The sequence below is a fragment of the Corvus kubaryi genome, unplaced genomic scaffold (assembly GCF_017639235.1).
Source record: "Corvus kubaryi isolate FWS band 111438036 unplaced genomic scaffold, C.kubaryi_AGA036_p1.0 split3-131, whole genome shotgun sequence".
Taxonomy (NCBI): Eukaryota; Metazoa; Chordata; class Aves; order Passeriformes; family Corvidae; genus Corvus; species Corvus kubaryi.
In genome coordinates, this window is record NW_024582083.1 from 3,290,499 (window position 1) to 3,303,567 (window position 13,069).

The 13,069-nt window shown below is 43.3% G+C and overlaps 2 protein-coding genes across 3 annotated transcripts in view; one reads left to right on the top strand and one right to left on the bottom strand.

Moving 5' to 3' along the window:
- The window catches only part of HMGB2 (high mobility group box 2), a 2,531-nt gene extending 2,233 nt beyond the window's left edge, over positions 1-298 (bottom strand). Inside the window, exon 1 of one of the 2 annotated variants that reach the window (XM_042014917.1) lies at positions 208-298. The gene's annotated coding sequence lies outside the window, so the exon portion shown is untranslated. Of the gene's footprint in view, positions 1-130 lie in introns of both variants that reach the window. The other variant, XM_042014916.1, reaches the window with a different exon arrangement.
- A 12,413-nt stretch (positions 299-12,711) lies between these two features.
- SAP30 (Sin3A associated protein 30) overlaps positions 12,712-13,069 on the top strand; it is a 7,353-nt gene continuing 6,995 nt past the window's right edge. The window contains exon 1 of the mRNA XM_042014875.1: positions 12,712-13,064. Within this exon, the coding sequence (XP_041870809.1) occupies positions 12,984-13,064 (81 nt within the window). The 5' untranslated portion in view covers positions 12,712-12,983. The remainder of the gene's footprint in view (positions 13,065-13,069) is intronic.

Sequence of the window (13,069 nt, forward strand, 5' to 3'; positions counted from 1 at the left end):
CCTCAGCCCCGGGCGCGCCGCCCGCCGTCGGAGCCCCTCGCTGCCTCTGCGCCCAGGATCGCCGCTACCGTCCCCTCCTTCCCGCTCTCCCTCCGTCTCTCCCGGCGCGCTCACGCTGCGCGGGCCTTGCCTGGCTGAGCGGAGCGGGCGGCGCGGGCTCTGCTCCCTCAGGTGCTGCAGCCGAATGGTGCCCGGCCGCGCACTTACCGCCTCTTGTTTTCCGCGGCACTGCCCGCCACAGCAACCCGACCCGCGGCGCCCGGGGACCCGCCCCCCGCCGCAGCCGATTGGCTGCCGCGCCGGTTCAAACTGCCCGAAGCTCCGCCCCTTGGCGCGGAGGCCGGCCGGGATTGGCCGCGTGCCGCTCTGACGTCAGAAGCCGAGCAACTCCCGAGCTAGGTCGAGCGCGAGGGGGTCGTTGGCGCTCATACCCGTTGGAACCGGTTGGGGTGAGGAGAGTGGGGGGGCGGGGCAGGGCGGAGCGCGCTGGGCGGCGATTGGGGGAGAGGGACGGTTTAAAAAACCGCGGGGGCCCTCGCCATTGGCTGGCGGCGGCTGCGGCCGATCTGATTGGGCGGAGCGCGCGCGCTGCGGCGTGGTTTAAAAATACAAAGCGAGCGGGCCCGGCGGCGGGCCGGGCTGTGCGTCGGGTCCCTCAGCGCTGCCTCCCCCGGCTCGGGGGCGGCCGGGGCCAGCAGCGCCGCCTTCCATCCCTCCGTCCTTCTCTCCATGGGGCGGGGGTCTGGCGGGCAGCAGCCGTTGGCTGTAAAGCTGGGCTGAAAGTTGGGTTTCGGCGCCTAAGCTAACCCGTTCCTGGAAGCCCCTCCTGCTCCCCTCTCCTAGGCTGGAGGGGTTTTGGGGTTGCTTGTGAGAAGTGGGTTCCCCCACTCACACCCGGGCTCTCTGTAAAGTGCAAGCCGCAGCAAGGGAAAGCCTGGGGCCCAATCTCGGTCGAACTGAGGTTTTAGTGCAAACCACGCCTGTGGTTTGCATTAGTGCTTTCAAGTGCACCGCTAGCTGTGAATCTGGCCCGTTGGGTTTGGGGAGAAAGTTTCCATACAGTCACTTATTTTACTGTGATGTGACCCCAGACTACATGATACAGCTTTTGCTGATGTTGGTTTTCTTCTGTCTGATTATCTTCATCCAATTCTCTACTTTGGGTAAATATTCTTAGTAATCTAATTGGTTTTTAACACTCTTGTTTTTTCAGGTGTAGTTTATAGCCCTGGTGAAAAGCAGGTTATGACTTTGTTTACTGAAGATGAGATACCTTCAGTAGAGCTTTAATCACATTAACCTTTCTCAATGGTAAGAAAAAACAAATCAAGCTTTGAGACAGCAGTACAAATCCCTAAGCTATGTGAGAGTATTGGGTAGCTGCAGGTGTGAGAGTGGTCAATGTCTTGATCTCCAGTCTCCCCATTCAGAGTTGCTCAGTATAAGAACTTATTAGGTACAGTTTTTCAAGCCTTTTTTCTTCAGTTCACTAATGTGGTAGTAAATGCCTTCTTTATCCCTGTTTCATTTTAAGCTTTGTATATTTGCCTAAACTACAGTCCTAAAAGCCAAAACACACTACAGAAGGGGGTAATTGGGAGGTAAACTGACACAGCAACCCGCAGATATGCATTCCCTCTGCAGATGTCAAAGCCTTCACAAGCCAGTTATCCACAATCTTGTATCAGTTCACTTATGTGGCTATTACTTTTGATAGTGTTTAACATAGAAATAAAGCTTAGTCTTCCTTACCATCTAAAATAAACATTTACATGGGGGATGGTTTGTTATTACTGTAAACCATTCCACTGCTTCTCTGTAGCAAATTAATGTTTCAGTTCTACAGTACTGAGTTCTATGTAAGTCTATCCACTTTGCAAAGAGTTATTTTAATTTGTCATGTGGCTTTAAATATGCCTTAACTTCATATTTTACATGGAAAGTGCTATTTTGTTTGGTGAGTTAAGCTGCCAGATGGGTCAGTTGTTTACTTTGTGGTAAACCATGTCTTGATGACAGCTTCTTGTGTTTTCTAGTTAATAAAGCAGTTTTGTAAAAGATGGTAGAATTTTGCAATACAGGTGTGTACTGATTGAATCGGAGTACAACCATTGGTATCTCTGGTGTAAAACCATTCCTTGCCTGCCAGACTGACCTAGACACACTCTGTCAGTTATTGGAGGGGAAAAAAAAAACCCCAACACTTTAGTTTTATTAAATTTTCACTCTTTTAACATATATATACCAAGTTCATGGAAAAAAAAATACTTTGGAGCAGCCTTTGGAAAGTTTGTGATATAATCACAGTAAGGCTTTTACTGTTGCTTCTGTTTTTATAACTGCTCTAAAAATACGAAGAAAATGATTGTGGAAAAGCAGGTGGGTTGAGAAAGTGTAATTACTGCTATGGGAAAAAAGGAGATCTGCCTTTCAAATGATTTAATCAAATGTTTTAAGAAAGAAATTAGGTTCTTTAAATTTTCTTACCTGGAAAAGAAAGCTTTTGTACACTTAAATTGATCCATACAGTGTTACATCATGCTGTCTCATACAGCACAGGACACATAAGAAACCAAACAGTTGTACTCCTTAACATCTGTCTGTCCTCCAACAAGGAAGGCAGTATTGAGAATTTTCCATGCTTGAACATGATACTGGAAGCTTCCCACAGCAGTGCCAATGCTGAAAGCCCCGCACAAGAATGCTGATGTTAGAAACTTGTCATTCCCAAAGCCGTGCCTTCCTCCCAGCACCCTCGTGCCTGGAAAAGCGCTTCTCTGCTTCCACAATAAGCTGTCACTGTTTTTCATTGTGTCACGCTGTTGCTTTTCAGACAAAAACACAATTTCTGTCTCCAGAGATTCAGCCACTGTTACTCTTCTAAAGCAGTGATCTATGCAGCATTGACTTTGGTCGGTACGCGTGGTTAATTTATTAACCACATGTGCATGACAGTTGTGGGGAAGAAGCATAAACTCTGGGACTTGGAGTTTACTTCTGTGTGAATAATTCTGCTCATGAGATGACTCTTAGGTTTTATAGCTCCCTAGCTTTGAGCCCTTCTGAGTTTCTAATCTGCTCCACAATTTGGGGCGCTATTGTTAACTCAGCTTAATCTTCAATTAACTGCAAGTGAGGAGAGATAAGCAATGAGGCTAGAAATGCTGGATAGAAGGTAGAGAAAAGACCAGATGGGTGAGACCAGGTTACAGAGCTGAGAAATGGATTTAAAGAAAAGTATGTCACGGACAACAAAAATGTGTGATGGGAGTGATACTGCTTTCTATCATACTGTGTCTCTTGGCTTCTGTGGGCAGCTTCTAGAGTTTTTCTGGATAGTGTGTCAGTGTAGACAAAGCAAGGGAAGAAAGTAACAAAGGCCTTTTATTTGAATTAAATCATCAGTGGATCCATTACAACAGTATCTGTTCAGCTGAGGAGATTGCAAACTACAGTTGCATGACAACTCTGACCAAACTTTCATTCTGGTGTATTTATGTAGTGATGCTGTTGGTTTTAATTCAGTCAGTTGGATAAAGAAGTTCTACTGTCACTTCCCAGAAAATCTCCTACTATCCAAATTCCTGTATGGAGTATGCCTTAATTTAGCCTAATGGCAGTAAAATTCTGCTTTGGAAAGTTATCACTCTTGATTGATAGACAATTTCTTCTTCTGGACCTGAAAAGTCAGTGGATGAATAACAAAAGTGAGTTACAACTGCTCTCGATTTTAATCTAACCTAACTTTGCTAATAGGAATCAAAGATGTTGAAAGAAAGCAAATTTAGCTTTAATCAGCAGGGGTTTTGTTACAGAAAAAAAGATTAAAATTCAAGACACAAAAAACATTTAAGTAGGTCACTGCTTTGAAAACCCTTTTAATGTGAATTATGAAGTCTGCAGACAGCAACAATGTTCTTGGTCTATTTTATGTGAGCATTTCTCACTATATATATGGTGGGAGCTGTAGGATGAAAATCAAAATCAAAACTACTTAAGCTACTGCTTACCTAAATTCAACACAAAACTTATTTTATTGTAGTGTTCCAGTTATAAGCAGTTATTTTCTTTGATAATAACTTTGATAAAAACACATATAACTGCTGCTGCCCAAAAGTTTACAAAACTGGTGTTTGTGTCAATATCTTAAAGAATTTCGTTTAAGATAATGTATTAGAACGTTCCCCATTTTTTCTGGTGTTGTTTAACATGTGAGTAATATGTATGTTGTAAAAATGAAATATATTTACCCTTTAAACATTAGTTTTATTATGTGGGCTATTGTAAAGCCTGCATAACCAGTTAAGCGGCTCATAGGCAAATGTGGCTGTGTTAGTTACACCAGGCTGGGTTTGTCTGAAAGCTCAGGAGCTTATTTCAACTTTGTGCTGTGTACCCAATACCTAAAACAAAGGCAGCCTGCATGAGACACTATCCGGGACAGCTGCAGAGCAAAGGCTGAAACTGCAGTTGTCATATGATAAGAAATAAATACAGCAAATCTCTTCTTGTACCAACACAGATAATATTAGGAACAGTAGTAATTCCTGAGCACAATAATTGTTACCTGAACTTTTTCAGTCTTGATTTGACAGTAACTTTTTTTGCATTGGGTTTACAAACTTTTAACATTTTTTTTATCTTTTTGCTTTTCTATTCACCTTGCTTTCACTCACTTTCTTGTTTACATTCAAAGTAATACTTATACAACATTTTCCCCTCAATATATTTTAAAAATTTCTTTGTTTTGCTATACTGCTAATCCCTTTTTACAGGTATGAGAAGAAAGCAGCATTTGTCTTTATCTATTGGATAGTTTCACAGGCAGCTTAGAGGGGCTTTAAAATGTCCTAATTTAGCCCTAATTTACAGTAAGAATACAGTTTAAACGGGTAAAAAAAGTTTCTATTCTTCTCTCCCCACCCCCAAACTCTTCCAGCATCAGTAAACATTGGTACTTTGCCTGAAACATATACACAACTTACTCTTAAGAAATGAAATTCAATTGCCAATAAAATTGTTCTGTCATTTGTGAGTTGGAGAGTATAGTTTGAGGACTTTTTTTTCTCCTTCTAAGCAGTAAGATAAAGGGTTGGACTGCCTCGGGAGGTGTGACATCCAGTGAGCAGATCCAAAGAGGCTGTAGTCACTGTCCAGCTTCTGAATAGTGATGTATGACACTAGCTGCTGGTGCTTCTCCTGCCAGAATGAAGTACCTGTCAACCCATGCTACCTTATGATTATTGATACATTTCTACACAGCAAACTAGAATGCTTTGTTCGTACCCTTGCCCAGTCTGGGGGACTGTTTCCTTCTGTGGTCATTAGGGCTAGAAATTTAAAATGAGGCTGAACCTGACAGTAGAAGCTGTCACTGCAGCTCTAAAGTCTCCTGGGAAAGAGAAAGAATAGTTGGAGTTGACAAGGCTGTGTGTCATGGGCTGCAAGAGGAAGGAGCCAGCAGAGATAAGCAGGTTTGGCCGGTAACAACGAGGTCCCTCCTAAGCACCGTGATATTCATCAACACACTGGTCTGTGTCTTGCATCCAGGTACTGGAAAAGCTTAAATTAATTTCAATGGGTCTCATTAAACTTAAATGGGTCTCAAGTGTTGGTTGTGTGGTGTGCATCCTGTGCTGTTGTTAAGGTAGACATTGGGAGAACAATTTATTCTGTTACTTCCGGCACCTAGTGCTGTGATATGTGTCATAGAAATGACCACAGGATACATAGGTAATCTGAGACTAGAAAGAAAATGCTCGTGAAGTTTTGAAATTGTTGATTGAATCATCAGTCTCATTTTTAGTCATGGATCCCATGGGATTTTCCAGCAACTGCTGATATAAATGTATAGTTTCTCTACAGCACCCTATTGCATACCCTATACTTCAAAAGTACTTTATAGTAACAGGGGAGGTTGTTTCACAGCTATTATGCTTCTAGAAAATGTGTCTGCCTGTAATACCAGTCAAAAGCTAATGCTTCTCTTCCAGAGCCCCAGTTCTCATGGAAAAAAAAAAAAACCTTGAAGTTTGATAATAAACCTGTGGGCTGATGGTTAATCCTCATCATTTAGTGTGACCGTGTGTGAAGTTAAGTAGAAGCTCTCCCTAACTACTGGCAGGGATAAGCACCTACTGCAAATGAAAAAGAATCAGGGAGCGGCACAGTTCTGCATTTGAAGAAATAAACACGGAAATTTCAAGTTGTTCCCTGTCAAAGATAGGTTTGCTTATTCAAAGCTAAGGAGAAACTAAATAGCAGCCCAAAACATGTCTTTTCCAGTTTTTAAAAGTTGAAAAACATCTGTATCTGTAAATGCTCAACTTCAATGTAAGCCTTTAAGAGAGAAACCACCTTAATGAATACACTCCAGTTCCTAGGCTTGACCATGTTGTGAGATTTTTATTTTGCTACACTTTATACTAATAATTAGACTTTATATGATGTTAATTATGGTAATATGTACAAATACTAAAAGCAGAGAACTCTCATTCTCATTTTCTAGTAGCTGAAAGTTTACTTTGTGAAGATATGATTCGTTTTTGAACAGATTTTCATGATGTGATTAGAAACACAGATAATCACACAACAAAGAGGTGAAAGTTAAGAGGTAAAATATCTGTATTATTATTTTCCTAATTCTGACATAATTTACAAGATCCTGCTCCAGCAGTCACTTCTGGAGAGAGGTAAGGGTGTTTTTTTTAGTGCCTGTGAATAGCTATAATAGCAAAGTTGGGTCTCATTTGTGGTATTTATATAGTTAATAAATATTAACAACCAAATACTTAGATAAAGGCAAAAAAAAAAGAAAACAAAACACCAACTTCTAAACCCATATTTGTTTAAAACCTTTAATGTTGAGACTTGAGGGTGAGGGTCTCTTTTTGTGTTCTATGGTTTACAGCATGTCCTTCAGCAGATTCAGATACACCTTTGCAACTGTAAAGGCTAGAAGTTTTATCAGTATGATAAAGTCATACTGATATAATATCACACTTTATCAGAGTGAGACTCTAATATTAATCTTTCAAGTGAGGAAATTGAGAGCATCAAAGATGAACAGCAATATCTATTAAAGAAGCAATGCTTTTGATCAGCTGCTGTGTATTGAATGTGACTAATAGCAGTAGGTACTATTCAAACATAGGAACATAGTACATTCTACCTGGTGGCCATTTTTTGTGACAAACTTGGCAAAACATTTTAGCTGATCCTCTTCCCATAATACTTCTCAGGTAAGCATTTATTGTCAAGTAATATCAGCAAAAACCAGCTGCAGTTCTGAATTATTGTTATACTTGAGTTTATTGGAATGTAAGCCAATCTATGTCTTTTACCCAGGAGCTCTGCAGGAGGTCAGGAAAGCATTTAAACCCCAAACACACATGTAATTGTATTGATTTTATTTGTATAAAAATATGTAATTTTACTGATTTTATTTGTATTAAAATGTCTGCATTAATATCAGACTATTTTGTTTTTATTAAGGGAATCCAAGTATCTAACTGATGGTTCAGTGGATGGTTCACCTGCTCCCAAGGGGCACTTAAAATATGCTGTTGACTTCAACAAGAGCTAAGTCAGACCTAGAGATGGTTATAACTGTACTGCAAAGACAGGGGCACTCAAAGAGGCTTCAGGGCTACAGAACTTTCCTATTTTTCTTTCTGTAAAAGGAATCCATATCAGAAGAAGACATGATGGTGTAACAGAGCCCTGTAGTTTCCAGGATCCTCTGACAAAACCGTGAAGATGGTGTAGTATGTGTTATACAAAGCAAGAACCAAGTGGTTAAAGCCCTTGTCAAATCTGAATTTCTATAATAAGAAAGGCTGTAGTACAGAGTATATAGAGTGCTTTTTGTGGTATCAAGAGTGCATTAGAGACCAGCAAAATTTGCTGAAAAGATATGACAGTTTATCTTACAGGGAAAAAATCTGAGCAAGTTTTTTATTTCATTCCAAGGGATTGAAAAATAATTCTTAAGCAATATCCTACATTTGTCTGTTACTAGTAGTTAAGTTTTTATTGCATAACACAAAACCTCTAGGGGTGATACTTTTCTATAATATGTTCCAGATAGCTGCATTACATTTCAGAAGAGCATGAACGATGATTTAGTGGGGTCTCTTTCTAACTGTGTGATCTCATATCACATGAAACAAAATGTTACTCAAAGCAACCTGGATGAACAAGTGATCAGTGACTGTGAAACAAGGAGATGGAGGTGCACTTTGGTGAGTGGGATCTTCTGGGGAGGAGGAGCGGTGTTGAAATTGAGGGGTACCTAAGGCAAAGCTGGAGATTGGCATCTCTGCTTCTGTGCAGTCATTGTGTTTGAGCTCTCTCTCCTAACTCATCCTTCGTTGTTTAAGTCCACCAACAAACAATTTGTCAAGTACATTTAACAAAGAACATAACGGTTTCTGTATTTTTGCATGGAAGAACGAAGTCTTCTATCAGAAGATCCTTTGATGCCCCCAGTAACTAATGGCTTATTCTGAAAGTGAATTGGCACAAACCATTACAAGGACTATATAACAAAACTTTAAAGCTTTTACAGTACGTGGGTTTATCAGTTTTAATCCTGTAAACCCTAAATTATTTTTAAAATAAAATGTGTAGTTTTGGACCTTCTTTACCGCTTTAAACCTTTTAATAAAAGCCTGTGTTATATAAACCCTTTCATACATCTTGAGTTTCCATTGTACAAGGCTGAATGCTTAGAAAAGCAAGACTGGCTTCAGCTGGGTTCAGACCTGGAAATAACTGGTTAAAGTTATGATTTTTTTCTTCTATTACTGCATTTCTTGAATCATATACAATAAGGTCTATGTGTACTAATACAGATTAAGTTTTGTTATATGATTAAGTATCTGAAATTATATTTTAACTATCCTAGCCTAAAACCTGTAAAGAAGTAAAAAAAATACAGTCTGTAGGCAAGTTCCAATATTCCTATGCTTTGGGCTCTATGCTTTAACAAATTTGGACAATAAAATTGAAGCAGAGCAACAGGCAGTAGCAGGTTAGGTGGTGCTGGAGTGGAAAAGGAAAATGAGATATCAAAAAACAGAAAAAAGAAAAGGAAAAATAAAAAGAATAGCATTTTGTTTCTGGTAAGGAAGGAGAGATTTGGTCACTGTTCTTTATCACAGACCATGAATGCCTGTCGAGTAGGTTGCTTTTTTATTAAAACCACCAGCATGTGTGGTGGAATTCACAGAATTTTTCAAGTGTTTTAAAGGAATCTATTTTTCACTGAAATAGTTACAATACATAACATAAGAAAATGTGTGTTTGCTGAGAAAAAATGTATATCAATAGTTTTCCTTATTATTCCTTTTGCAAACAGGATAATTTCAGGTGCTGCACACAAGTGCACTAAAGTACACTTGGACTTCAAGTGAATGGTACCTGCTGGGGAAGGGAATATTCCTCCCCAGCTGAACTTTATCCCATGGAAATGCATACAAAGTTGCAAGCCACCTTCCTCTTCCAGGACTGATTACTAGTGATGCATTTGCAATGTGCTTGCAATATATCCAAGGTGATGCATCTGATTATCATTCTTCTCTCTGAAATTACAAAACACATCAATCAAAAGCTAACAGGAGCTGGGACATATGGCATCTCAGAGAAGCACAAGCTGCTGGGCTCCCACCTGTGCCTGGCCTGCCTCGGTGCCAGAGGGGGCACTGAGTCCCGCTGAGTTCAGAGCCTGGGAGCTGTGAATTCAGGCAGACTTTTTGGGATGCTGCAGTTCCTGCTCTTTCTGCATGCCACGTACAAGTCATGCATGCTGTGTTCTTGGCACCCACAGGGGATATAGATTACTGCTGCCTTCTGTACTACTCAGTTCCACTGTCAGTCCTAGTGACATGTCATGTACAGGGTAGCTGGTTTGGAGCTGCTGTTTCCTTTGAACTGATTTAATTTTTGAAGTTTAATCTGTATATGGTCGCAATGGTGCATGTTTTTATGTTTATTTAAAACATCTCCACATACATGGTTTATTTATAGCTGAACAATTATGCTAGCCACTACTAGAGCTGATGTTATAAAATCTTAATTTTAGACAACATAGTCCACAATGATTTTTCTTTCTATTTCATGGGGCCCAAGCTTTCATGAAAGTTAGCAAATCCTTTTTGTAGTAAACTTCATACTGCCTGATAAGCCCATCTAGCTGCAGCTCTTTGTATTTTTCATCCCACATATGATGCAAGATTAAAAGGGACGTGATTTCTTTGTTACTGTAAGCAGGCATTCATACCAAATGAGGTGGTCATCCCCCTGCACCAGTCACACGGTCCTGCCCTTCTACTGCACCATCCTGTGTGCTGGGACATCCTGCAGCTGAGCGGTAAAGCAGATCAGGATTAAATTTAAATGATTTTTCTTGTTGCTAGTCTAGTTGTAACCCAATATCGTTAGCTGTGCAGCCACAGAAATGTTTTTTATGGCCACAAAGAAGCACATGGCACAGGTGTGAAAATGAGCAGTTTACAGCAGAAGCAGAACCAAGTCCCACGATTCTCTTATCATGATCTAATCATGAAACTATGATACTACTTTACTTGAAATTACACTTATAAATTAGCATCTTGGCAAGCACGGCTGGGTAACATAATCAGGCTTTTAACTGCTCCCAAACCGTACAAAGAGGGTCAGAAACATTTAAAATGCACAAGTGATCTTTCCATCAAACCAAACCACAGCAGCCGGACCCAGACTGGCGTATTTTATGCTCACAGTAACATCAAATCCATCTGAAAAAAAAAACCAAAGGGACCTCAAAAGACATAGTCTGAAAGTCTAGAAATTGTTATTCATGACCCAGATTTCCACTGAAGAATTCCTGGAACTCACCCTTGTCCCACTTTTCTCAGTTTATGCTTCCTATATTCTCAGATTTTAAGGTGTGCTATGATTGGTATTGGGGGTTTTGTTCTCTTTTATCTTAACATTATTACATTTTTTTAAAGTTTGAAATCACAAGAAACTCAAAAAGTGAGTTAAACCTTTGCTGCCTGAGATTGCGCAGCAGCAGAGCGTGGAACTAAACCTAGGCAGTACACAGTCTTCAGCTTGGCTGATAACAAAAGCGGAATTCAGTATTTTTTCCAACTCTCCTCCTATTTCCCTCTCGAATCACTAAAAGGTGCCTTGTGGATAACTGCTGTGACATTTTGCTCAGTTTAGCTTCAGTTACTGTATCCTCCATTCAGTTGCGACAGTGGGACCTACCCTTATTCTCTAATACCACGTTACGCAATCAGATTAAGGAGCCATCTGCGGCACAAACTGAAACTGCTCTATAATCGTGTTCCCGGCTCACGCAGAACTTTGGCTTACGCAGGATCTGTGTCTCCTTGAATTATTCACCGGCCTCCCTGCTACTCCTTCTTCAAGCTGGAAACGCACAGCAAGCGATACGGTCAAATATTTCAGCGATTAAATCATTGCGCTTTGAGTATGCTCAGCTCAGATGCCGTTTCCGAGATTTAAAGGGATATTTGCGGTAGTTCAAAGGGAAAGCAAAACCTCTCCTCCTTCCTTGCGCGTCCTTTGAATGTGCTTGAAAGGACAGTAGATCTGAGCTTGCTGCTTTTGCCACTCTGCTGTCAACAGCTGAATTGTTAAATGATTTAATGCCAACGCATGTCTTACGCAGCTTTGTAAAGCCTCAAAACTAAAAATACCTGCTTTTATCAAGTATTCTCAGTGTCTATTTTACCTAGTCGTGTGCACAGCAAGGTCTTGGTTCATCATTAGCGAATATAATTCTGCATTCTCACTCTTTTCTGTTGTTACAGTCACCTTTACTAACAAAAAGTCCTTTTAAATGACAAAACTGGAAACTCGCACTGTAAGTTGCCTTTGTCTTCAGAGGGCTTTGCCACAGGAACGCAGGACGGAGCCCTGACTACGTGCGTTGTAAAAGCAGCTCTAACAAAGGACTGAGCTTTGTTTGTTTTCTGCCGAGAGAGACACAGCCGGCGGCTGCGCTGCGGCTCCCGGAGAGCTCCCTCCCGCCGGCGGAGGGGCAGCAGCGCCCGAAGAGAGCCTGCTCGCCCTCTCCGGCCGACGGGAGCCGCTGCCCAGCCATGGCCGACAGTAAGCGGAGAAGAAAGGAGGCAGGGAGGGAAGAGGCAAAGATGGAAGGCAGGAGATAGACGATCCGGAACGAGCAGCCCGAGCAGTGCTGGCTTCGGCTAAAACACTAGAGCGAGAACAAGTGGACAGGAGGGAGCTGCTGCGGCACAGCGAGGCGCCGCCGAGGGCCGGGAGGAGGCAGCCGGCCCCGCGTCGCTGGGAGCGCGGGTACGCGCTCGGTCGTGCCAGCGGTAGCTCCGACCCGCGACACCCTCCGGGGCCGCCCTTTCACACCGCACGGACGCGCCGCTGGGGAGGCACGGGAAGGGGGGGAAAGAGAGGCTGATGCACAGGGCTTTTTAAAGGTGGGCTGAGCCTCTGCTGCTGCTACCGCGCAGCGGGCCCGGCCTCCAGACGGGAGGAAAAGAGCGGAAAAAAGAAGCGGCTCCCGTAGTGCATCCTGCACCCCGCCGATGCCGCGGCCGCGCCGGCCGGGACAGGAACTGCGCTTCCCGTGGGGCCGCGCGCGGCAGCCGGCATGCGCGGCGGGCGGGGCGGGGCGGCAGGTTGCTGTTGTTACATAGGAAACAGCTGAAGAGTCTCCACATGACAGGGGGGGAAGGAGGAAGTGGGGTGGCCCGCGGGCTCCGCCGCCGCCGCTGCTCCGGTAGTCGCGGGGCTCGGCCGGCGGCTGCTGGCGGGGAGAGTCCTTTCCGCAGCGTGTGGGCTGACCGCCCTTGAGGGTGGACTGGCGCCCCGGTGCCGCCGCTGAAGGGAGGCAGGCAGGGAGCGGGGGAGCACCCCGCCGGGCCGCGGCGCCTCGCCTGCGAAGTTTGGTGCGGGGCGGGATCCCGCCGGCTGCGGCGGTGGCGCCGGGTATGAACGGCTTCGCCCCCGAGGAGGTGACCCAGCGCGGGGCAGACCCCGCCGCCGCGGCGGTGGTGGGCAATGCGGGCTCCGCCGA